Source organism: Xiphias gladius, unplaced genomic scaffold, assembly GCF_016859285.1.
Source record: "Xiphias gladius isolate SHS-SW01 ecotype Sanya breed wild unplaced genomic scaffold, ASM1685928v1 HiC_scaffold_1479, whole genome shotgun sequence".
Lineage (NCBI taxonomy): Eukaryota > Metazoa > Chordata > Actinopteri > Istiophoriformes > Xiphiidae > Xiphias > Xiphias gladius.
In genome coordinates this window covers 24,533-51,385 of record NW_024401809.1, presented here as the reverse complement: position 1 = coordinate 51,385, position 26,853 = coordinate 24,533, and the positions used below count along the sequence as shown (strand labels likewise).

At 37.2% G+C, this 26,853-nt stretch overlaps 1 protein-coding gene and 1 long non-coding RNA gene across 2 annotated transcripts; both read left to right on the top strand.

The window, feature by feature from the left end:
• The first annotated feature begins 442 nt into the window (after window positions 1-442).
• On the top strand, window positions 443-15,808 carry LOC120787487 (troponin C, slow skeletal and cardiac muscles-like). The gene is made up of 6 exons (XM_040123164.1): window positions 443-545; window positions 1,383-1,413; window positions 9,485-9,631; window positions 9,819-9,933; window positions 10,230-10,366; window positions 15,534-15,808. The coding sequence occupies exons 1-6, from the start codon at window positions 522-524 to the stop codon at window positions 15,563-15,565; spliced, it is 486 nt and encodes a 161-aa protein (XP_039979098.1). The 5' UTR covers window positions 443-521; the 3' UTR covers window positions 15,566-15,808.
• LOC120787488 lies at window positions 1,982-6,530 on the top strand. The gene is made up of 3 exons (XR_005706938.1): window positions 1,982-5,113; window positions 5,545-5,667; window positions 5,785-6,530. It is a non-coding gene; the product is annotated as an uncharacterized LOC120787488 (long non-coding RNA).
• Window positions 15,809-26,853: the final 11,045 nt, after the last annotated feature.

Genomic DNA, 26,853 nt, shown 5'->3' with positions numbered 1-26,853 from the left:
ACAGTGTTTAAATTACTACAAACTTGCTTTAAGCTTTGCACATGGTTTTCTATGAAGTTTCACATTTCTATAGCAATTACATTGTAGAAGAGATGTCACAAAGTTACATTCCGGTCTTATCTCATTTTGACCGAATATGTACATACTAGGGCAGTAGAGGTAAAGTCCGAGAATAAAAGACTTTAATGTAAATATGACAACAACATTATAATCAGTATAAAGTCATACCTAAGAACAGCCTGAGTTGAACATAGGCACTGCTTTTGATGTTCCACTATTGTTGGGTGGCTTATGCTGTTTCCTATTTATAGATCTCTGTCTCTCTCTCTTTTTATCTCTTTCTCTCTGTCACTCCTCCTTCCGTCACCCTCGGATTTTGTGGGATGGGTCAAGAGCTTTTTTTAGTGCCACACTCACCCAACAATAAAAACTGAGGCAGTTATTGCTGCCAGCATTTGAATTGTATCTGAGTGCAGCAGTGCGTTCAGCAGTAAGTCAGAGGCAGGGACGGACCAGCAGCCATGGATGATGTATATAAAGCAGCGGTGAGTACAGAGTATGCCAAGTATGATATGCTATATTATTTCTCTATCTGATGATAATTGGCTTTGAAGTGATGATTTCTAAAGCTGTAGAAAATCTTGGGACAGATTTGATCCTTGTATGTTTTGATTCAACAAAAACATACAACCCAACACACTCACTGTTATATTTGAGGTCTTTGATAGCATACATGTATTTGAGGTTTAGAGGCCATTTTGTGATTGCAGATTACAGATTAGAGTTTATCACATTTTGAGACTTTGACTTTAGACATTAGTTGATGCAAATTTAGATGCTGAGATCACGCCCTTGGTATTTTGTTTTTGTTTGTTTTTCAGGGGTTTGTTTTGCAATGATCACTGACTTTATTGTATGTCTTCCTGTGATGACCACTTTAATAATGTTTATTGTTTTTAAAAAATATATTTAGTATGTTTGAAAGCACAAAAACAAGAGTCTCTGTGTGTTCCTTCAACTTGTAATGACACTGAAACAATAGTTGTGATAAGCCCAGACAGAGCACAGAGTGCTGCTTTGGTTAGGTCATATTTCTGTGCCTGACAATAGAACAAAGAACAGCTGGACAGTTCAGGGCGAAAAGGAGAAGGGACAGCTGATGGCTATTAAAACAAATGGGTGACACCAGATACCCCCCCCACCACCCCGTCGTGGCAGTGTGGCATTGCAGTCCTGCTACACTGAGAGCAGCACAGATTGAGGTGATCAGTATAGTTGCTGAGTTGAAGATCAACTCCAACTGTAGAGTGGAAATAAAGGTGGCTGTTACTCTGAAAAACACTTATATGTACAATGTTCATTCTGATCTTATTTCCTTTCAGGTTGAAAACTTGACAGAGGAGCAGAAAAATGGTGAGGAAACTGTTATCACATTACTGTTATTATTACTACCATTATCTATATTTATGTACCTACTAGTAAGACTTATAATACTCATAACATTTATCTACCAGTAGTATAACATTTATCTATTAGTATGACAACTACTACTAGTAGTAGTAATAGTATGTAAAAGAGAAGTTTGATTTAGGTTTTATTGACTTTCACAGTTCTACAGTCTCTACAGAAACAATGAAAAACATAACAATAAAATATGCACGTACACGGTCCTTTTGTATATTACTGAGTACAGGCTAATTTAGCCTACTTAATGGATAAATCATGACGGCTGTCAGTTTGGGCCCCTCTTTTAAAGAGAAGATCACTGATAAATTTCAATGGCTGCCATTTATCCGTGAAGTCCTTTTCACTGACTCTGCACTGAGCCTCTCAAGAGAGGAACTGTCTTCTATGCTGCTGATTTATTTTATAGGCCTGCCGTAGCACCGCAGGAAGATTTCCAAAATCCTCTTCTCCAGGGTTTGGTTTCAACTGAAGGAACCAGGGACTAAATTTGGTTCCCGGGCCATAAAAGGTCTCCGCTCTGCAACACTGCCACTAGGATTAATATTAGGAGAAGTGGCAGACATTTCCTGTCAAGTTTATTGATGCTAAGAAAATATAGTCTGAAAAGAGCAAGAAAACAAAAACACTGTAGTTGTGAGAGAGAACTAATGAGTGACAGAGAGTGGAGTTAAAAGAAATAAACAGATAACCATAAAACACTCACAGACTGTCAATACTAGAGCTGGCTGACTCTGTCTGTCTCTGCCCCTTGTGGCATGTCTTCATTAACAAACATAAGAATCATGCAGCATTAAAGCACAAGAACCACTAGAATGACTGTGATATTGTTTTGTAATGTGCAAAAGTTGCATCCCAAACAAAGGTGCAATTTGTAATACATTACTGGTCTATTTGACTAATCTCAGTGGTTCTCCAGGTATAGTTGAAACACAAACAGTTAAAAAGGGACTTTTATTTCCTTATTAAGTTCCTTAGTTTATTTTCTCGCGCACCGTATTACCTTCATCAGAGAGGGGCTTTCAAGGTTTTTCTTTTGGATCCAATTAAACAGCATGGGCTTCCATCCTTTTTAGTGCACAACTGTAATGCCTTGTCTTGTTTATTTATTTCCTTATTTATTTGTTTACTTAACAGGTGTATCATTTTCATATACTTACTTAATGATTTCAAAGAAATCTCCTGGAAAGAAATATATAGTTTGGTACTAATCAGGGTCGGAGTGGGAATAAAAATTGGCCAAGGGCATTTGACTGGGACTGGCCCACCGAAACCTATATGAAGACACAGGATCACATACAGCCCATGTCCCACTCTACGAGATTCATGTAGTAAACAGAGGTTAAATTAACTATGATGTATGTAACACCATACATAAAATGCATGTACATGCATTGCCTAATTGTCTAACAGTCTAATTGTTGTTTACATAATTCAATTACAGATTCTTTGAAGATTTTATTACTGTAGTTTGTGTAGAAAAAACAGTATCAGAAACACCTTTTGAAATGATTGTCTACAACTATAACAACAAAGTAGCTACAGTCTCAAAAATTACCATATAACTGAGTTGACACACTAACAAGGGTCAACAAATACTGTAGCTAAGTAATGTAGCTGGTATTTACTGCTGCTCACTTTGCATTGTATTAAATTGAATTTGTATTTTTCACGCTAAATAAACTCAGGCAAGCTTCCTTTTGTCTTCTGCCTACCACTTATGCTGTAAAACTTGAGTGGTGTTTGAACTGGACTCACTGGGAGCTATGGTCCTGAATCCACTCTGCCGCTCTGCTCCTCCTCTCTGTTGTCTGCAGAGGTACTGCTGCTGGATGCACAACTCTTTGAAACATTTGGATTTTTCTGGAGTTTAACTTCTTTTCTATGAGCTTTTCAACCACACCTTAATGTTTTGTTAAACTTTATTATTCATGTAAAAAGATTCAGCAAAACTCCACTGCTGGCTGCCTCAATGTTTAAACGAAGATATGTACACATAAACGGGAAGCCGGTGGGTGGAGCCAAACCAAACTTAGTTAGCTGGAGAGGCAGGCAGATGTGAGGGAGATGACTGGCACACCACAGTGGGCCATGCAGACTGCTCGACTGGGCTGATAACTGCGACACGGCACTATCTCTCTCCCTCTTGCTCTGTCTCACTCCCTCTCTTTCTCTCTTTCTGTTCGATTTCTGTTGCCACCCAGGAAAAGTCTCGGTTCTTCCAATGGCCATTCCAACATTGGTACTGATTATGGGTAAAATACAGGAAATCTAAATAATTGCAAAGAATTGCCAACTTAACATCGAAAGTCTTTTAGCCTGTAACAGCAGGTTGGTTGAACACTAAAGAGCAACTTGCAGGTTAAATTTCTTCCAAATGTTGTACTTAACGTTCCCTGGAAAAACAAAATAAATGCAGAAATTCAGATGGAAGTTTGAGCAATGCCCTTAAAAACATGTCAAATTACATGAGGCAGTCGGCTCCATCCATGGAGTCGACATTTTTCCTAATAACAAGAGGTGCAGTTTCTGGGCTTGGGCACGTTTTGTGAATGTGATGAAAAACTTTGTAGTGTATGGCACTCATTTTAGACAGGAGCATCATGTTCCCAGCGATAATTCAGGATTTCAGGATGGGATTTTGAAGCCAGGACCAGGTGACACTGGTAGCTGCTGTGGTTCCTTCAGCACACACAGCTGCTTCACCAGTTCCACTGTCAGCATCACCACCCAGTCATAGGTCTGTCAGAGATTCAGCTTGATGAAAACGTGAACTGTGCACCGTAAGTCTTGTTTTCTAATGTTTACTAACTTCCAAATTAGTCAGCATCATGATTTAAATATTGAGAAGCAATGTGTGTAAAGTATTTGTTTTTTCTAGGGCGACTAACTATTCTGTAAAACCGACCAGCTGATAAGGCATAATGGCTAACGTTAGCTAGCATTAGTATCCTATTTTGTAAAACATACCATTTGAGGACGTAACCTCAGTTTGCTAAAATTGAAATTCTGAGGTCTAGTTAAATAGCTCGGTGACTTGTTTGCACATCTATTGCATTTGTTATTTAGTTCCATGTGGTGTTATTGGGTTTGGGGAGATACTGCAGGTCACATGTGGACAGACGCACCTACAGCCATTACTGCTGCAGGTGTTCTCTCCACTGGCTTCTCAGCCAATCTCTATGCTTTACTATGGCTTGCAGTACAACCTCAAACCTGTATATCATTCACCAGGTAGTGACAATTTACTCTTATATCTAGTATTAGTTGTACATGTTTATATGGCAAATAGATGCACAGGCAATGCTTCAGAGAAAAAAATAAATAAAACATGTTGTTTCAGCCCAACACCCTTTTTCCAGTATAAAAAGTAAAAACACATGAACAAGATGTTATACAAATCACACCTGATAGTAATCATACAATCATGCCTTATACTAAAAGTGTATGTAATAAATGCACAACAAAATATGTGTTCTTGCAGGATCAACAGTAGAAGTTAAACTGGAGAGTGTAGATACCACAGCAGCACAGGTCACGGGTGTTTGGCAGATATTACCGCAGCATCAGATCTTAGCGATATTTCGCTTCTTCATCCTCCACTTTATACCAAAGCACATTGGGTTCTTTTCCTTGGGAGGCACAGCAGGTAAACATTATGTGATTGTGAAAGAATGAGTATGACTAAAACAAACGCATACTAATACAGCAGCCCAAACCTCACTGATATAAATGGGGCAGACTAAACAGAAACACGTCTCAGCATTACACAATACTGTACAATTTAACAGCACCGCAGATTCGGGCATAAGGTTAAATCAGTGCCTCTATAAAACTGTTAAAACAAAGAAGACCATCATGCAAGTAGGGTTTCAATTTTGGTCTTAGACTGCATTAGTTTGAGCTAGGTGCACCTGATAAACTGGGAGATAATAATTTATTGGATTTGAATATTCCTTCCTGTCAGTATGATACAATACAAGAAAATTGGGTTTTACAAATTTTCTATATGTTGTTTCTACTTCTGGATTTATTCCCATCTGTAAAACATGTGAACTGCATAATTAGCTTTTTATACAGGCTTCTCTTGGCAGCCCTGCATTTCAACCATAATGGAAGGAGGTTATATGCCATGCGGTTTGCTACCCAAGGTTCGACAAAGGTGGTGATAGGTCTGACCTGTCGAGGAGAAGCCATTGTATGGTTAGCAGTTTCTGTCACTCCCTTTATATTATTTATGTGTATTATTTATGTTAGTCAGTGTAGAAGTCATCTAAAATACCACTGAATTAAAATTAAACATTTTTTTCCTTCCTCCAGCCTTTGCAATGACCCTGATGGAGTCTCTGAGAGAGGGCTTACTCCAGGTCACCAAAGGTTCTACGCAAGAGCAGTGAAGTCTTATCCTTCAGTGCACCCCCCTTCCCCTGCAGTTCCTGAGGCAGTTGACTTTTACCTCGCACAGCATTCACAGTTTAATACAGGACATTAGTGTGAAACCTGCACAGATGTTGTGGTTCCCAGTTTTCAGGATAAAATCTTTAAAAGTCAACATAAAGTCCGATCAGTTCTATAATTTGTATTCATATTCACATTTATTTATTTATTTGTTAGGTATCTCAAAACCTTTGTGAGAGATTTTGATCAAATCTGGTAAACAATTAGGCCATGGGCCAAGGATCGAGTGAACTTTCTTTTTCCTTGCAATGTTGAGAAAAAAACATTACAAGAAAAAAACAGATATATTTTTGAGCGTTTTCAATATTTACTTTTTCTTATTGTACTCAGTTAACATTGGGCATATATATCATGAATGTAATATTACACACAGATTGTATTTAAAAATTATGTTTGTTATAGTCTGGGGCTGCCTGGGGTGTCTGTTTGATCTATATCTGATCTTAATTTACATAAAATGTTTTTATACAATAAGAAAAACTTTGTAATTGTGATTAATTTTATTGATTGTAACCCAGATGAGGCCTTTCAAAATATTTGTAAACTCCTCCTTCTATTTAGCAATGTTTGAATACTTCTAACCTCTGCAATTTGCATTGGTAGTCAATTTCACAAATAAATGATTAAGTACACATTCACAAAGCACTTTATTAGGAATACCACACTAGTGTGTGTAAAGGGCCTCCCTTTACACTCAAAACATCCTCAATTTTTCATGGGATGGATTCCACAAGATGTTGGAAACATTCCTTTCAGATTCTGCTCCATTGTAACGTGATTGCATTACATAATTTCTGCAAATGTGTTCTACTAGATTCAGATCTGGTGACTGGGGAGGTGATTGAAGTAGACTTAACTCACTATCATGTTAATGTTAACAGTTTGAGATGACTTTTGCTTACTGACATCTTGCATTATCATGCTGGAAGTAGCCATTAGACGATGGATTGATTGTGGCCATAAAGGGATGCACATGGTCAGCAACAATACTCAGATAGGCTGTGGCATTCAAACAATGATTGATTGGTATTAAGGGGCCCGATGTGTGCCAAGAAAAAATTCACCACACAATTCATACCACCAGCAGTCTAGACTGTTGACACAAGGCAGATTGGGTCCATGGATTCATGCTATTGACGCCAAATTCTGACCCTCCACACAGTGTGCCTCAGCAGAAATTGAGATTCACCAGACAATGCTATGTTTTTCCAGTCCTCAACTGTCCAGTTTTGGTGAGCCTGTGCCCACTGTGACTCAGATTTCTGTTCTTGGCTGACAAGAGTGAAACCCAAACTGGTCTTCTGCTGTTATAGCCCATCCGCTGCAGGGTTGGAGGTGTTGTGCATTTTGAGATGCTTTTGCTCACCTCAGTTGTAAAAAGTGGTTATCTGAGTTACCATAGCCTTTCTGTCAGCTTCAACTAGTCTGGCCATTCTCCTCTGACCTCTGTCATCAACAAAGCATTTCTGCCCGTGGAACTGCTGCTCACTCAGCATCAATATGTACTTTACTATCTTGGTCCACTTACCCTTCTATTCTGATCAGCCACAACATTAAAACCAGTTACCGGTTTTAATATTGTGACTGAATGGTGTATATATACAGTATAAATATATTTATACTTATATTTATACAGTATGGATATACATATATATATATATATATATATATATATATATATATATTCACAGTACAGTGTGGTCCAAAAGTCTGAGACCACTTTCCCATGCACTCATGCACCTGAACTTTTGGATCCCACTGTATACGGTTAGGTACAAATGTATGGACAGTGAAACAATTTTTTTAATTTTGCCTCTGTACACCATCACAGTGGATTTGAAATGAAGCAATCAAGATGTGATTGAAGTGTAGACTTTCAGCTTTAATTTAAGTGGTTTAACAAAAATATCACATTAATCGTTTACGAATTACAGACATTTTATACATAGTCCCTGATTTTTCAGTAATAGGACAATTGACTGACAATCATCAGACATCAGTTTCATGGCCAGGTGTGGCCTGTTCCCTCGTTATTTCATGACAAATTCAGCAGATAAAATGTCTGGAGTCGATTCCAAGTGTTGAATTCGCTTTTGATAGTGGTTCATGGGAACTCTCAATATGCGCTCAAAAGAGGTGTCGATGCAAATGAAGGAGGCCATAATTAGGTTGAAAGAACAAAACAAATATATCAGACAGATGGCAGAGACTTTAGGAGTGGCCAAATCAAGAATTTGGTACATTCTTAAAAAGAAGGAATGCACTGGCAAGCTCAGCAACACCAAAAGGCCTGGAAGACCACAGAAGACAACTCAAGGGGCTGATCGCAGAATTCTGCGAGCCACTGGTAACACTCAAGAACAGAAAGGCCAGATTAGACTATGCCAGAAAACATCTTAAAAAGCCTGACCAGTTCTGTAACAAGATTATTTGGACAGATGACACCAAGATAAACTTTTACCAGATTAATGGGAAGACAAGCGTTTGGAGAAGGAAAGGAACGGCTCATGATCCAAAGCATACCACATCATCTGTCAAAAATGGTAGAGGCAGTTTTATGTCAAGGGCATGTATGGCTGCCAATGGAATTGGGTCACTCCTGTTTATTGATGATGTGACTGCTGATAGAAGTAGCAGGATGAATCCTGAAGTGTATAGGATTTCACTATCTGCTCAGATTCCGCTAATGCTGCAAAACTGGTAGGACAGTGCTTCATAGTACACATGGATAATGACCCAAAACAAATTGCGAAAGCAACCTAAGTGCTTCTCAAGGCAAGGAAATTGAATATTCTTGAATGGTCAAGTCAGTCACGCGACCTCAACCCAATTGAGAATGCTTTTCACTTACTGAAGACAAAACTGAAGGCAAAAAGACCCCAAAAAAAGCAGCAACTGAAGGTGGCTGCAGTAAGACATGGCAAAGCATCTCAAGGAAGGAAAATCAGCGTGTGGTGATGTCCAAACGTTCCAGACTTCAGGCAGTCATTGACTGCAAAGGATTTTCTTCCAGGTATTAAAAATAATCTTTTTTGTCCAATTACTTTTGAGCCTCTGAGGGACTCTGTATAAAAATGGCTGAAATTCCTAAATGGTTAATGCAATATTTCCTTACCCGCCCCCCCCCCCGAAAAGTTGAAAGTATACACTTTAATCGCATCTTGATGACTTTATATGAAATCCATTGCAGTGGTGCACAGAAGCAAAATTACCAAAAAATTCTGTCACTGTCCAAATACTTATGTACCTAATACTTATGTACCTAACTGTGTATTATATTATATATATGTATATATATATATATATATATATATATATATATATATATACATATATATCTATGTATGTATGTACATATATATATGTATGTATGTATGTGCACACATATATTGTCCTTTTCAAGCTGAACTTTTAAGTCCCTTACAAAAAAAAACTCCACTGATTCCTTTGAGTTGCCAACCTACCATATGCTCTCTAAAAAATGTACAATTTGCTTATGTTTGTATCTGTAACTAACTTAAGCAATTATCTCCCACAATAACAGTTGCTATGTCTCTTCTAGAGTTCAAGGCTGCATTTGACATCTTCATCCAGGATGCAGAGGATGGCTGCATCAGCACCAAAGAGTTGGGAAAGGTGATGAGGATGCTGGGACAGAATCCTACCCCTGAAGAGTTACAGGAGATGATAGATGAGGTGGATGAGGATGGTATGTCAGCATCATTAAGTGTGACATCAGGAGCATGTTTGTTTCTTGAAGGGGAATAAAATTATTTTAACAACACTAAAGCAACTTGAGTGTAAATTAAAGGGGAAATTTTTAATTTAAATTTAATCAACTGCAAATATGATATCAAGATATTGAGTCTTTATAATATCATGGTGCATATTCACAGGTAGTGGCACAGTAGATTTTGATGAGTTCTTGGTTATGATGGTCCGCTGCATGAAGGAGGAGAGCAAAGGAAAATCAGAAGAGGAGTTGGCTGAACTATTCCGCATGTTTGACAAGTAGGTTTCCCTTTGTATTTCTGTTCACACACTACACAGAGTCTCTACAAAATTCAAAGGAAATCAGTGCTGATTCCCTCTTGTAGATTGACTGATTAATTTTTAAATATCACTAAGGTCAAACAGATCTCTTTTGTTGACCTTAAGTAGTAGCAAAAACTTCACTATGTTACAATGTTAGAAATAAATTACAGTATGTTCAGCACAGTACACTCAGAGCAGTCTATTGCTAAAAAGGTTAAACTCAACAGACATTCCTGATGAGTATAAGCTTGATTCCTTTATCTTTTTTCGAGGAATGGAGACGGCTACATAGACTTAGAAGAGCTGAAGACCATGCTGGAGTCCACTGGAGAGGCCATCACGGAGGATGACATTGAGGAGCTGATGAAGGATGGAGACAAAAACAATGATGGCAAAATTGATTATGACGGTACGTTAGCCAGCGCAGTAGTAGCACAACAGTAAACATCAGACACTAACTGTATGTTCTACAACCAATGTTCAGATGCAGAGATTTTTCATTTTCAGCTAATGTTTGCAGGAAACATAAGGACAACTCCTGCAAACTAAACAAAATACATTGTTTGTCATCAAATTCCAAAATAACATGTTCCTTGTTTGTTACTGAGAGTTGCAGTCATTATCCACATAGCCACCAGAAGTCCTTGTCAGAAAAATGTAAGGATACATCTTTTTAAGTGTTTAAAGGTGAACAAATGATAAGTGTTGAGGACAGTCTTAAATATAACACAGTCCAGATTAAACTGTTCTTTAGCATTTCAAATTTAATATTAAACTTTTAACCTACAAATAGTTGAGTGTTTTTAAAACTTGTTCTTCAACTAGCTAAAAGCTAAGGTCATGATTAAAGCTGGGCTTTTTTTGCCACTTGAGGGCAGAACTCCTATGCAAGCTGAAAATCCCACACATCAGACATTTTACTGCTTATATTGCGTATTTACATGTACAGTATAAACAGGGAAACAATAGCATTCGTTGGGTTTGTGGTCATCTGATAAATTAAGTGCAATATTAATTGTCTTTTCTCCTCCTGAAAAAAATATTGGGCTTATAAGCTGCTACATGGAGTAGGCAGCTAAAAGCATATAGTTCCTCTTTAAGAAAAAGATTGTGGTCATTATTTAAATAGCGAATGGTGGTGTGTGAAGGTGCACTGTTCTATTGTGCAGTGACAGATGCACAAATATGACCGTCATGGAAGAGTCATCAGAAGAAAACCTCTCCTGCGTCCTCACCACAAAATTCAGCATCAGAAGTTTGCAAAGAAAAACATCAAAAAAGCTTGGTGCATTTTGGAAACAAGTCCTGTGGACTGACGAAGATAAAATGTAACTTTTTGGCCACAATGAGCAAAGGCATGTTTGGAGAAGAAATGGTGCAGAATTTCATGAAAAGAACACCTCTTCAACTGTTCAAGCAGGGGGGTGGATCAGTTATGCTTGAGGCTTGTGTTGCAGCCGGTGGCATGGGGAACATTTCACTGGTAGAGGGAAGAATGGATTAAATTAAATACCAGCAAATTCTGGAAGCAAACATCACACCATCTGTTAAAAAGCTGAAGATGAGAAGTCAATGATTTCTACAACAGGATAATGATCCTAAACACACCTCAAAATCCACAATGGACTACCTCTAGAGGCGCAAGCTGACGGTTTTGTCCTCACAGTCCCTGGGCCTAAACATCATCGAAAATTTGTTGATAGACCTCAAAGAGCAGTGCATTCAAGACAGCCCAAGAATCTCACAGAAGTAGAAGCCTCTTGCAAGGAAGAATGGGTGAAAATTCCCCCAACAAGAAATGAAAGACTCTTAGCTGGCTACAAAAAGCATTTACAAGCTGTGATATTTGCCAAAGGGGGTGTTACTGAGTACTGACCATGCAGGGCGCCCAAACTTTTGTTTTGCACCCTTTTCCTTTTTTGTTATTTCGAAATTGTAAAATATGCAAATAAAAAAGGCAACCCGTCTCAAAATATTAAAGAAATGTGTCATTTTTGACTTTATGCCTTTTGGAAATCAGTTCATATTTTACTATCTTACATATTCACAGTAATAGAAATGTTGACCAGGGGTGCACAGACTTTAAATGTCAATATATCTGACCTATCTGCACTTTGCTGAGTGCCATGATAGTTTAATCATTAGATCAAAATCAAACAAACTATACCTCTGAGGGCCTATGAGTTCCATCTTTAGAGGTCAAAGGTCATACAGTAGCCACAATTTAGGCCAAACATCCCAATCCAGTAGAGACAAGAGATGTCAAAAAGACCAATGTGTCTAGCTACTCTGTATGTAGTGCAAGAAGGGAAGAACCTCAGAATGACAAATTGAGTAAAACCCTAAATGCACCCAATAAACATTGGGTCACATAAAAAGAAAAACATTTCGCTCAAAAATACAATAATGATCACTCTGGTGTCCCTAATAGTTTGTTGGTCCTGTGTGAAAAGTGTCTGTGTTGTGAATATGTGAGCCTGTGCACTCTGGTGACTGTCTTACATTGTCTTTCAGGAGGATGAAGGCAATGCCACTTATGCCAAGGAGTAGCAGGGTTGCACATGCCCTCGTTTCCTTTGTTTGGATCTTTGTGGCACCTTGCGACATGGATCTATTCTGCTTTCCTGTCCACCTTCAGGGTGGTTTTCATAGTCAGCAGCACTTGGTAGGATCCTTTCCACCTTGAAAACAGACATTTTATCTAGTGATTTCCCAAACACAAAATCTCTGGTGATAAAGAATATGCAACTTGCAGTCTATCCCTAACACTCTGCTGTTGGGTGTCTTTAGAGGTAAAAAGTGTCCCTTTGTCACTATTAATTCCCTACAGAAAGCCGAATATGAGAATTATTTCTTTCACCAGACATTTTACCACTGTTGTGGGGAACACTTTAACCCCCTTTGAAAACATATTTACAATCACTAAAAGGTATCTTTAACAAATACATAGAGGCATATGTTCAGTCTATTTGCATATCTACAAACATGCCCACTGTTGGTGGGTTGTCATGTTTTACTGCTTCCTCGCCCCTTGCTGTTTTGTAAGAACACAGTGAACCTGTTTACTACCAATTGAGTCATTGCAGTTATACCTGAAGAGAATCATTGGGTTCAGATCATATGATTCATCCCCCTTTATAGTACATGTGTGGGTCCGTGTGCACCTTCAGCTAACAAATGGCGGAGGGATTTTGGGGCAAACTGGCTTAACCTCAGGGTGGAGCCACAACCTGAGTACAACCTTAGTTTTCCCACATTGTTGTCTCAGAACCATACGCACAGAGTTTGGCACCTGCGACCTTCTTATGTTAGACAACTGGCAAAAGAACAAGGCGCTGCAAAGACAAACATTATAATTCCCTAGATGATGGGATAAGAAAAGCTTGTTTAGCAGCGCTGTCTGCTAACAAGTTACTTTTGGAAACAGAATCAGTACCAGCTAGGTGAGCAACAGGTTTTGCAATAACCAGTTGAGAAGCCTAGAGAATGGCTTTTAAAAGGTTGGATATAAATGTTTCATTTATATACCAGAAGATGTTGTGTCATGAACCTGTTGAGTTTCCACAGTGCACCAAAATCATGGACTAAATGTATATCCTGATAAATGATGGCAGAATGGCTTTCAGCCAAAATACAGGCATGTGTCATGGCATACAACTCAGCTTGTGGAGATCAGAATGGTCACTTTATAGCCACATCTCTACACAACTGTCATATACTGGGTGGCTCAAGTGTTCAGTAAATGTAAAACAGCATAAAGAACAAGACTTTACATGCGGAGCCCATCACAATGTGTGCTTTTCTGTTAGCCACTGCATTTTATTTAGTTTAACTTGAAACTTTTGAGTCATATTGTATCTTGTGATTGCACTGTAATTTTTATTCTCATGTTTATGCCTCTGTGCCAGCGACAGCTGTGGCTGGAGGCATTATGTTTTCAGGTTGTCCATCCGTCCCTGCGTTCGCCCAGGTCTTGTGAACACGATATCTCAGGAACCCCTTGAGGGAATTTCTACAAAATTTGCACAAATGTTCACTTGGACTCATGGATGAACTGGATAGAATTTGGTGGTAAAAGGTGAAGGGTCAAGGTCACTGTGACCTCAAAAAACCATGTTTTTGGCCATAACCTAAGAATTCATATGCTAAATATGACAAAATACATTTACAACCTTTAATTAAAGTCGTTCATAGTCTTCACTACATATTTCTGGGTTGTCAAAGGTCAAGGTCACTGTGACCTCACGTCCCTCCCATTTTTGTCAGCTTGATACATCAGGAATGCCTAAGGGAATTTCATCACATTTGGCACAAACGTCCACTTGGATTCAAGGATGAACTAATTGGAATTTGATGGTCAAACATCAACGTCACAAAACACGTTTTTGATCATAACTCTAGAATTCATATGCTAAGTATGATAAAATACACTTTAAATTCCTTCAGTGTCTTAACTACCTATATTATATGAGTCTGGACAGACATGGCTATAAACTGCAACTTGACTGGTTGGTGGAAGCATACAACTGAGAGGTGGTAATTCTAGTTTTCTGTCTTTTTTATTTATCTTTTTCTGTTTTGTAAATCCTTTTAAATCCTATTTAAAATTGTCTTTTATCTTGTCTTGGGGTTTTGACTGAGTGTCTTAAAATTATTTTTCATCAGGCATACAATAAATACCATCTTTAAGTGCACATACTCTTCTCAACAGACTCACTGCAGAGTTGTAAAAAATAAAAACTATCATGTTGAATAAGACTTAAGATAAGCTTGTCCCAGAGTCATTCAACATACATATTCTCTGCCCATTAACAACAACATCTGTTATTGTATCCTCATTGTAGAGCTAGACGATTTAATTTTAGTGTCATACATCACAGAGTTGGTACAGTTTTTATATTTGCATCTCTGATTTTGATTTACAAATGGGTTATTTTGATTTATTTACAAATATACATTTAAACAAATTTATTATTTATTTATTAATTATCTGATTGGGTATGTAATAATCGCTGCGGACTCTATAATTTCTCACTAAATGCATCATTCCATTACATTTATGAGATGTGTCTTTTCTCCATGTTGGTTTTGCGGAATGATTGGATGAAGGTTGTCTGTGAGACTGCTTCTGTCCTGTAAACTAAGCCATGGTTAGAAGAGCAGTGTTCCTCTCCTTTTTTTGTTTTTTGTTCTTTTTTTTAAAAATCTGAGTCACACCATGTTTTTCAAGTTTGCTTGTGTGGAAGGTACATTAACTCATGTGCTGTGTTAAGTACAATTTTGTACAATAGTTCCTTACTTGAATATTTTCTTTTATAGTTTATATAGTAAATCACCTCTAGATTGTATACCACTTTGGAGCTAGTCTCACCATGCCCCATGTGTAAATCTGGGTTTCACCAAATACAGGAACTTGAGTTCAGAAACAGTTTAAAGTGAAGTGTGGTCTTTTCCATACCCCAAAAAAGTTGGAAAAGATGGGATGGGAAGGACTGGATGGATCAGTCATCATATGTCATATTTCTTCACAACACATTACATATATATGTATTGACTTTTTGCATTCTCTCTGACAGAGTTTCTGGAGTTCATGAAAGGTGTTGAATAAAGAATTCAGCTGAAGGCCTCACACTGCACCACCTATCTTCAATTGTGACAACATCATCTAAGGCCATTCCTGAAGACATGCTTTCAGCCTTTGTCTGCTTTGAACAATACATACAACACACCTGTCCTCAGCAGACACCTGTCCTGTCAGTTATTCTCAAACAACACCACCAAGGACCTGAAAGGTTTGCCTCGCAAAAACTGCAAAAATATAAAGGCTATTTTCAATAAAAAGATTTTCATAACTGTAGATTATGTCTGTTGTGATATGTGATTTATTGTTTTCATCAAGCTATATTTAACATCTTGAGAAAAATAACAAAGAACTTGTTTTTTTACAAGATTGTAGACTGGGAGATTTTAGATTCCAAAAACCTTAAAAGCTTTCAAAGCCAATACAGTATAGTTGATTTTTGTAAAGGGGTGGTTTTGAATGTTCTCAGTGTCATTCAAGGTCATTCCATTGGGTGTTGTCTTACAAATCTTAAATAGAGGTTAATAGTATTAAATATAACATGTTGTACCAGGGGGAGTGATTATGGTATTAAATATAATATGTTGTACCAGGGGCAGTGGATAGCACTGTCGTGTCACAGTGAGAGCCGGAGCTTTTCTGTGTGGAGTTTGCATGTTCTGGGGCCTCTCTGTGTGGAGTTTGCATGGGTTTCCTCTACGTACTCCAGCTTCCTCCCATAGTGTAACATCATGCAGGTTAACTGGTTACTTTAAATTGCTCTTAGGTGTGAATGATAGCATTGTTTGTCTATATGTCAGCCCTGTGATAGACTGGGGACCAGTCCCGGATTCATCTACAAGAATGTACAATGTAAAGCGTAAGAACTATTTTTCTGTTGGTGTTGCTAAAGGAACTATCTAAATTTCAAAACTTCTAACAAAATAACATAAAGAACAAATAATTTGACGTTTTGGGAAGTACACTAATTCATGAGTTAGATGAGAAGATTGATAGATTGATGTGTTAAGAATAAAGCAATAGCTGGGAGACATTTTCTTTAGCTTCGCACAAATTTTTCTCAGTGTGTAAAAGTGAGACAGTTAAAACTTAGCAAAATAGTATTATGCCACCCAATGGACATCTCTTTGTCAAACCTGTTACTGCAAAAGATAGCTAATTTGGATTAACAAATTCTATTTAAAAAAAAGAATTTCATGATACTTACAGTAGCATAAATCAGGTTTGTTATGATAATTGTTTTAGGTATATTGTCCATGGGTGCAGCCTGCACTGTGGCTGCAATTACCATCACTTCGATCTAAACAGTCAGATCGCTCCTCTCGTCAAAATAGCATCAAGAAATTACAATCAAAATTAGAGTGGTAGTGTACACTATACCCCCTTGTTAATACTTATAATAATAATAACAACTTTATTTATAAAACACCTTTCAAACCACAGTAAAAACATGGAATAAAAGCAATAAATCTGAAACAGAAATCTAAAAACAGAAAAATAGTTAAAATAATTACACTGAATACCATCGGTTATAAAAAGCCATGAGATAAAAATGAGACAGCATAGGCCCTTTAGTGACAAGTTGAGATTTTAAAAACATTAGTAGGGCCCTGCCAGAGGATCACAAGCAGTGATGAGGCTCATAGTGAATTAGTAGAGCATAGATATGTTCAGGAGCTAAAGTTTTGGAAGGCTTTAAAAACAAGCAATAAATTCTTAAGATCAGTTCTAAACCTGCCATTTAAGCTGTCAAATCTTTGCAACAGGTTTTTCAAACAAATTTACTGTTTAAGAATTTAGAGAAGTCTAAAAGCAAACATGGTTTGATTTGACTTTTTGTATAAATTAGAACACAGCCTATACGGTGTCATGAAAAAGTTTAGGCACCCCTGCACAAACATTTTGTTACTGTGAACAGTTAGTGAGTAGAAGATTAACTGATCCCCAAAAAGCAGAAAGTTAAAAATGAAACATTCTTTTAAACATTTTAAGCAAGATTATTATATTATTTTTGTTTTGTACAATTTTAAAGTGAAAAAGGAAAGGAGCACCATAAAAGATATGTCAAGATATCTGCCCTTAATTAGCTTGTTAGGCCTATATCTTGTTGCCAAGATATCTGACCTTAATTAATTGGCCTTTCCTAACAATCATTGTTAGGAAAGGCCAGGTGATACAAATTTTAAAGCTTTATAAATACATCGACTCTTCAAACTTTGTCCCAACAATCCACAGCCATGGGCTCCTCTAAGCAGCTGCATAGCAACCTGAAAATTAAAATAACTGATGCCCACAAACCAGGAGAAAGCTATAAGAACATAGTTAAGTGTTTTCTGGTAGCCATTTCCTCAGTTTATAAGAAATGGCAGTTAACAGGAACCGTGGGGGTCAAGTTGAGGTCTGGAAGACCAAGAAAAGTTTCAAAGAGAACTGCTGGTAGGATTGCTAGAAAGGCAAATCAGAACCCCCATTTGACTACAAAAGACTTTCAGGAAGATTTAGCAGACTCCTGTGAGGATGAAGTTATAATAGAACTTTATGGCCACAATGAGCAAAGGTATGTTTGGAGAAAAATTGGTGCAGAATTTCATGAAAAGAACCACTCTCTCCAACTGTAAAGCATGGGGGTGGATCGATCATGCTCTGGGCTTGTTTTTGCAGCCTATGGCATGGGGAGCATTTCATTGGTAGAGGGAATAAATGGATTAAATTAAATACCAGCAAATTCTGGGAGCAAACACCACACTATCTGTGAAAAAGCTGAATATAAAAAGAGAATGGCTTCTACAACAGGATAATGATCCATAATCCATTATAGACTACCTCAAGAGGTGCAAGTTGAAGGTTTTGCAGTGGCCGTCACAGACCCCAAACTTAAACATTATCAAAAATCTGTGGCTACACCTCAAAAGAGCAGAGCATGCAAGACGGCCCAAAAATGTCACAGAACCTAAAGGCCTTTAAAGGAAGAATGGACAAAAATTCCCCAAACAAGAAATGAAAGACTCCTTGAAGCTACAAAAAATATTTACACTTGCAAAGCGAGTACTTACCATGCAGGGCACCTAAACTTTTCATTTCGGGCCCTTTTCTTATTTTGACAGAAGTAAAAAACTAATGTTCTTCAAAATAAATGAAATGTGTCATCTTTAATTTTATGCCTTTTGGAAATCAGTTCAACTTTTTCATGCTATTGTATTCATTTTGAGGTTCATTCACAGCGAGAAGCTCAAAGTAAAAAGAATATTGGGTTAAACTGTCACTTCTTCCCAAAAGGGTTGTCAAACAACTTTATACTTTAGGAAGATGAAAAATTGGATAAATATGAAGTCAAACATGGTTTGATTTAAGTTTCTGTAAACATTTTCCCTGAATGCGGTATATCTTGATTTTGATGTTCAATCATAGCGAAAAGCTCATTTTGAACTCAATATTAGTTTTGTTTCTTGTTTCTACCCATCACGTTTTTCAAACAAGTTTTAAGGTTTAGAAACATTCAAAACTGCACAAATACGGTGGCAACAATGTTTTGCATTGAGCTTCTGTGCTCACTTTTCTAGTTTGTTGAATTTAAGGTTCATTCACAGAAAGCAAATTTTAGCACGTTAATTTAAGCTGTCAAATTTTGCTAGCAGGCTTTTCAAACAAATTTACAATCGAGTAACATACAAAACTTTAATAAATATGAAGGATTTTACTATCTGCAAACATTTCCCCAAAGCAAAACAAATGTAAAATTTAACGTTTTGTCAATTTGAACAAAATATTAGTTTAACCTGTCTTATTTACTCTACAGGTTTTTCAAACAACTTTACTGTTTAGGAACCTATGAATTTAGAGACGTCTATATGAAAACATGAATGGATTTGAGTTTTTGTATACATTTTCCCAGAACAGAGTATATATTCATTTTGGGATTGTTTTGCAGCAAGAGGCTTAATGTGAAAATAATATTGGGTTAAACTGTCACTTCTTTCCAGAAGGGTTTTCAAACAAAATTATATTTTTAGGAAGATAAGAAACTGGTTAAATATCAAGTCAAACAGGATTTAAGTTTCTGTAACATTTTCTCTCAACACAGTGTGTCTTGATTATGAGAATGTTGTTTCTACCCATCAGGTTTTTTTAAAAAAAGAAAAAAATTGCTTCCCACACAGTGTTTGACTTGAGTTTCAGATTTGGAAATTTAAGATTTTGAAATTTAAGGACTGAGAACGATAAAATAGTTTCATCCAATTATCCTTTAAAACTTGCCCTGAAGACTCCATTCAGTTTGAACTTCTTTCGCTGTTTTAAGGTTATTTTGAAAGTTACATCATGTCCGCCTGATTTTATTTCCCAGAACCTCTTTGGAAAGAGATTCTGCTTTGGAGACAATTAAAAAGTTGAAGATTGTGAAGGGGTTTCCTCTGAGTTCCTCTCAATTTGTGTGCCAAAAGCTTTACACGTACATTTCATATATCGTTTTCTGAGATGATTTATCTGCTCAGATAATCTTTAAACAACTGTCATCAATTGAACGAAGATGAATATGGAGGAAGAATTTAAGTTTTCATTTGAACTGATTTTAATGACACTCAGATGCTCTTAAAAACAAATGATGTAACTGGAAACATTAAAAATCTATTGAAGAAGGTGGACAAAAAAAAATTAATCTGAAATTTGCTCACCGCTTTCTGCCGGTATACTCATAGAAACATTTTTTGTGATTTCAACTGAATTTTGCTCAACACATTATGTAAATTAAAATTTAAAGACGCCCAGATGCCATAAAGAAGTTACAAATATGAAAACTAAACACAGGAAGTGTTTTATCTGGTTTTATCTAAAAAAAAATCTCTCAAAGTCTTCCAAAATTCACTTTTTAACATCTGTTGCTGTTTTTATTTCATTTCAATGATTACTTTAGCTCAAGCTGTCATCTCTTCATAAACCTGTTGGAATAAAGTTTCCACATTGGAACATGCAAAAAAATTATATTAATATTAAAGACAACAATAGTTTCATCTGAGTTTTCCTCATCTTCAGACACAAATTTGTTTTAATGACTTTAAAACTTGATGAATGACTAAATGATTGTTTGATATGACTTTCCCTCAAATCTTTGTCCACAGGCTTTTTGAAATTCCTTTGCTGAAATAAGTTGATTTTAAGGACTACATTAGTTAAACCTTTAAAAACAAGTTTTTTTAAATGGAAATATTGAAAAAGTCCGGTCAATGAGAACATCGTATAATCTGAGTCTCTTGGAATACTTATTTCAAAAGATACACATGTTCATTAAGAATATTTGCAGAAATAAGTAGTTTTTTTGAAACTTCAGTTTCTGCTCAAATACTTGTTGAAGCTTCGGTATCTCCTGAGAATACCTTTGACAAAGGTTTGTACATGTAACAGTTACAGCTTAAATTTCTGCTCAGCTACTTAATGAGTTAGCTTTCTTCAATGTAAATATTAAAACCTGAGTGAAAAATTACATTTTTCCAATGCTGTTATCTGACTTTCTCTCAAAGCTTTGTCCAGCAACTACATAACTTGCTTTTGGAATTCCCTCACTTAGATAATGATTTTAGAGAATAGTTTGTTCAGCCATCACAAGATGCTGTTAAAAGCAACTTTCTTATACGTCAAAAATTTGATGAATGTAGATGACAAAATTGTTTCCTTTTATTTTCACTCAAAACTCTGTCTTAAAGCTACATTCAATTCAATTCAGTTTTAATTTATATAGCGCCAAATCATAACAGAGGTTATCGCAGGCCACTTTTCATATAGAACAGGTTTAGAAAGGTACTCTTTATAGTTATATTTACAGAGACCCAACATTCCCCCATGAGCAAGTACTTGCCGACAGCACCAGGAAAAAACTCCAGTTCAACAGGTAGAAACCTTTAACAGAACCCGCCTCATAGTGGGCGGCTGTCTGCCCTAACTGGCTGGGTTGACAGAGAAAGAGAGAGAGAGAAATAGAGAGAGAGATGGGGGGAGGGGGCCGGAGGAAGGAAAGAGAACATAGCAGGGTATAGGTACCACATAAAGATGTATCATAATAATGAGACTAATAATATAACTAATAATTATAATACTAGGGTGAATAATAATACCATTTAAAACCAAATATAATAATAGTAATGATAATCATAATAATTGAAGTTGTGGGTGTTGTGCAGGATCATGGGGGCAGTAGGTCAGTCCAGTCACAGATCCAGACTCTGCAGCACCAGAGGCAGAAATACCCGGAGAAAGCGACAGGAGGAGAGATGAGAGAGACAAGAAAGCTCAAAACTATGGGAGAGAGAAGAAACCAAGTTAGTAATAAGCATTGATGGGATAGGATTGCGTACAGAGGGAGAGGAAGAGGAGTAGAGAGGAGCTCTGTGCATCTTGGGAAGTCCCCCAGCAGTCTAGGCCTATAGCAACATAACTAGGGGTGGTTCAAGCGAAGCCTGAGCCAGCCTTAACTATGCACTTTATCAAAAAGGAAGGTTTTAAGCATACTCTTAAATGTTGAGAGGGTGTCTGCCTCCTGGACCCAAACTGAAAGATGGTTCCATAGTGGAGGAGCCTGATGACTAAAGGCTCTGCTTCCCATTTTACTTTTGGTGACCACAAGCAAGCCTAGGCCTATAGCAGCATAAGTAGCCATCAGCATAGGCTTAACCGTCAGTACCTTCAGAACATAGCATAACAGTCAATATAATCACAGTAAAAAGATGTTGAAAATGTATGTAAGATTTTGGAAATGACTTTTCCCTTCACTTTCTGACCTTCCTGTGTTCTGGGAGCACAGGCTCCCAGAACACAGCACAGGCTCCCAGAATGCATGAGCTCATAGTACTGAGCTCATATCTTAAAGAGCTCAGTGCTATGAGTTCTTTAACTCATAGCACTGCCTGACCATTAAGGACTTTGTAGGTGAGGAGGAGGATTTTTAATTCTATTCTGGATTTTACAGGGAGCTAATGCAGGGAAGCCAACACAGGAGAAATATGATCTCTTTTCCTAGTTCCTGTCAGTACTCATGCTGCAGCATTCTGGTTCAGCTGGAGAGAATTTAAAGATTTGTTTGGACAGCCTGATAATAAGGAGTTGCAATAATCCAGCCTGGAAGTAAAATTGACTAGTTTTTCTGCATCTTTTAGAGACAGGATGTGCCTGATTTTTGCAATGTTATGTAGGTGAAAAAAAGCAGTCCTTGAAGTTTGTTTGATGTGGGAGTTAAAGGACATATCCTGATCAAAGAGAACTCCAAGATTCTTAACAGCGGTGCTTAACAGTGTGCAATGCCATCTAGAGTAACTTTATCATTAGATAATGTGTTTCTGATGTGATAGGAGCCAAGTTCTAGCTTCAAATCCCGCTCAGATACTGTTTGAAATAGCTTTCTTTAAAATAAAATACAAAAACTGGATGAATTTGGAGGAACAATGTTTTAAATAGTTTCATGTGAGTTTTACTCAACACTTTATGAAAGGCTACATAAGTTGTTTCTGAAATTCTTTGATTTTTTTTTTTTTGGTCAAGATACTCTAAATACAAGTTTTTTTTTATCACTGGAAACATTAAAAAATGGATGAATTACTAGGACAAAATGATTTCATCTGAGATTCATTCAGCACTTTGTCTAACATTTGCACATGTTTATTTGGACTTTTATTTTGTTGAATTTAGTTGATTTCGATTGCTATGTTAGATCAAGCCTCAGATTCTGCCTAGATGCTGTTCAAAACAACTTACAAATATGAAAACTAAACACAGACAAAGTTAGCAAATAGCTGGTGAATAAAGTGGACCATTTAGAAACTAAAGAGACAGATAGGAGTTGGTGGAGACTAAAGCAGAGCAAAAAGGAGAGTAAATTTTTGACTTATCGTCATCAGGTAGACTCCTTAGTGATAATGATAATAATTAGGAAATAGTTTGTAGTAATCAAAACTACATTTCACATTCATACTACATATTATTACTGCCTTATTTGTAAGATAACAGTGTTTTTCTTCAAATTTCTCGACAAGAACCAGGTAAACTTCTTCCTGTGGAGGCTGATGATATTACAGTTGTCTTATGCAGGGATAACCCACAGCTAGTCGTTTTTAATGTGCCAGACCTTTGAGTATCTTACAGCTGCGTTTGAACAATACTCTAAGACACAAGTATGACACAAACAGCCCAAAGGTAATCTTATGTAATACTTGTGTTGCTGCTTCCACCACTTGAATCCACTTTCTCAGTTAGTTCAACAACCTTTTCAGTTATCTTATCAACATATTTTGTTTCTTTTAAGATTATTTGGCATTTTTTGCCTTTATTTGACAGTTAGCAGTGAAGAGGCAGACAGGAAACATGGGTGAGAGTGAAGGGGTATGACATGCAACAAAGGTTCCTGGCCGGAATCAAACCACGGACGGTGCGATTTGCTGTAAACATTCAGCTACCAGTGCACTCTATCTGATCTGATCTGTTTATTCAATTTAATTTCACTTTAAACATGAACAAAAGATGATGGACAAATTATGATGGATCAGTTTCCTTAATCGGTATTCATACAAAATAAATAATTGGGTTGTCTTAGTAATATATTAGTTCCATTTTAATTATATTTCTTCAAATTAATAATATTTGTTCTTTTCTAATAATTTAATTCATTTACCAAGTCTCTGAGGTCAAATTTTATTTTCTTTCTTTATAGGTTGTTCGCCAATCTAATCGTTCCTAAAATGGCACTCCACAGATTTGAAGTACTACTCACTCTGTAATAAAAAAAATGTGTAATCTCCTCCCTGGCTCTGGAGGAGATTTCTAAAATAACAGCAACAACAAAATGCAGAAAAAACAAACAGTGATCCTGTCATGGTGATGTCATCAGGGTCATCTTGACTGGAGGTGGAAAGTAACTCATTACATTTACTCAAGTACTGCATCTAAGTAAAATACAAGTACCTCTAAATCTTACTTTAATATTTCCACACTTTATACTTCTACTACATTTCCATTTCCACTACATTTTAGAAGGAAATTTATTTTGTACACCACTAAAATTATCTAAAAGCTATAGTGACAAGTTTCTTTACAAGTTAAAATTTTACATATAAAAACATGTGATTTGTTTCTAATATTAGTATTATCATAACTTGAACTACCCAGAAGCAACTGAAATTAGCTAAACCTCCACCATCAACATTAAAGTACATCAGATAAATGTTAATGCATCAATAATAATGATCCAATAATAAAACAACACTTACTGGGGCAATTCTGCATGAGTACTTTTACTTTAAATGCTTGAGGGACATTTTTTTGCTAATACTTCAGTATTAGTACTTCTTCATAATTAAAATGTTTTATGCAGAAGCTGTACTTGTATACTTGTGTACTTTTATAGTGTAATATTGCTATTTTTACTTCAAATTTTTGACAGAAAGCCTTTATTAAAAAGTGTTGGCATGGAGTTTGAAAAAAAATGTGAGCATTTACCAGACAGGGAGGGTCAAAGGAGAAGAGGTTGCCAAGTTGCAATGTGGGAAATGGAGGCTCCTGCATTAATGGAGCTAGCCAACTTCATTTTCTAAAAATCTGTCTCTTGTGAAACCCTGAAGTTTATAGAAGTGTGATCCTAAATTGCAGCATAACTCTTTGGTGAGTGTGTGGCATGACTGTAACTGACCATCTCTTCTCCAAATTGCCACCAACAACTTGGTGGCAAATTCTCTCTTAATTTAATTCTGGTAATAACCCAAACACATTCCTTGTACTGAGATTAATGTGTAAAAAATTCTGAATAGCTCATTTGTAATCCCTAATTGATGTTATGATAAAAATTTTCTCAGTTGACAGCATGCAGTAGGCTTCTCTGGTTGTGCGTGGCCACACTAGTGTGTGTGTGTCTGTTGTGTTATGATCTAATGGGGCAGGATCCCTCCTGACCAGCAGGCTAATGACTCAAAGCAGTGACAAGCAGTCGATAGAGAGTGGGTAATTGTGTCATAGTGCATTGCACTCCGGGTATTGGTCGCCATAGTTTAGGACACACCGCTTCAAACACGCACGAATCAAATAAGAATTGACTGTTCGAAGATTCCTTACCAAGCGAAGCTGAACAACGAGGCAAAGGAACACTCCTTCGAGAAAATAAAAGAAATGAACAGGCTTGATCCGTACCAACAAAGAGTGGCAGAGTGATCTCAATGAGCTACCCTAAGTAACGTTTCCAGACATGTCTTCCTACCTTGTTTGTGGTGTAAATGCTTACACATTCAAGCAATTCAGAAATTATAAATTATTATATCTCGAGGGTCACCTTCAGTTTACCAATGGATGGGTGCAGGACTTGCAGATTTTCAGTCAACAACCAGAAAAACTGTTGTTTGCACAAACGTAGATAATTGCCACTCACCACACGCACCCTTTCATAAGCCATTGTCTTTCTACGTACATACAATAAACTGTGTGCAAACAGCATGTATCTTTGGCATGCTCTTTATATTCGCATGATTAATAAAAAGAGCTAGATCTAACAAATTCCTCCTTTTACACCTTTTAAGGTGTAAACCAACGCCCAGTAGCAGTTCTCGACTAGGATACCTATTCTGACCTTCAGCCCCAGTTACAGGTCATCCGTTGTGACCTGGAGTTCTACAACCTTATTACTAATAGGTAGAGTCAGTTAAATCACATTGTCAGCCTCACTGTCCTCCCTAAGCTCAATAGGAGCCCAACCTGCCGGCCTTCTTCGTCCCCTGACTCTTTGGCTTCCTTCTCTTCATCTAACTCCACTCCGAAGTTTAACTGGGGCATTTGGTAAGGGGGAAGATTTGCTAATTTCGTTAAGGCAGTAGTAATTAGGTGATTTAATGTCAGCCCCTATGGCAAACAGTCTCTGATCCGCGTTCTGGGGGTTGGTTGAAAGTTAGAGAGTTTATTACGAGTTGTGCTAGATGAGCATTCAGAACTGGCTTTCTTAATTATTATCAATCTTTGTTTTTAGTCTAGGTTATCGTTTCCTTGCATCCCATAGCCGTAATCAGCCCCTGTGGTCCATAGGGCTTTGGACGACTGGCCACACTTCCTGCCTGATCGAGTGTTCTGATATATTATACATATGTACTTGTCTGACCCAGTAAGTTTTGAAGCCCATGACTTATCCCCGCAGTTGCCACCCACTAAGGTACAGAAATCTACTTCTACAGTGGCAGTATATCTCTTATAGAATGTTATGTTAATAGCTGGATATATGCTCCAGTCCTGTGGCGATCCCACTAAGCTGAAGCCCTTACCCATCCAACCTAAACTGGAGGATCCAAAGGCACATTTTGGTC

Excerpts from the sequence above, each read along its gene's own strand:
- LOC120787487 (XM_040123164.1), top strand. The coding sequence starts at position 522 with ATGGATGATGTATATAAAGCAGCG. Across the intron at positions 9,632-9,818 it reads AGATGAGGTGGATGAGGATG|GTAGTGGCACAGTAGATTTT; the intron begins GTATGTCAGCAT and ends GCATATTCACAG. Across the intron at positions 10,367-15,533 it reads TGGCAAAATTGATTATGACG|AGTTTCTGGAGTTCATGAAA; the intron begins GTACGTTAGCCA and ends TCTCTCTGACAG.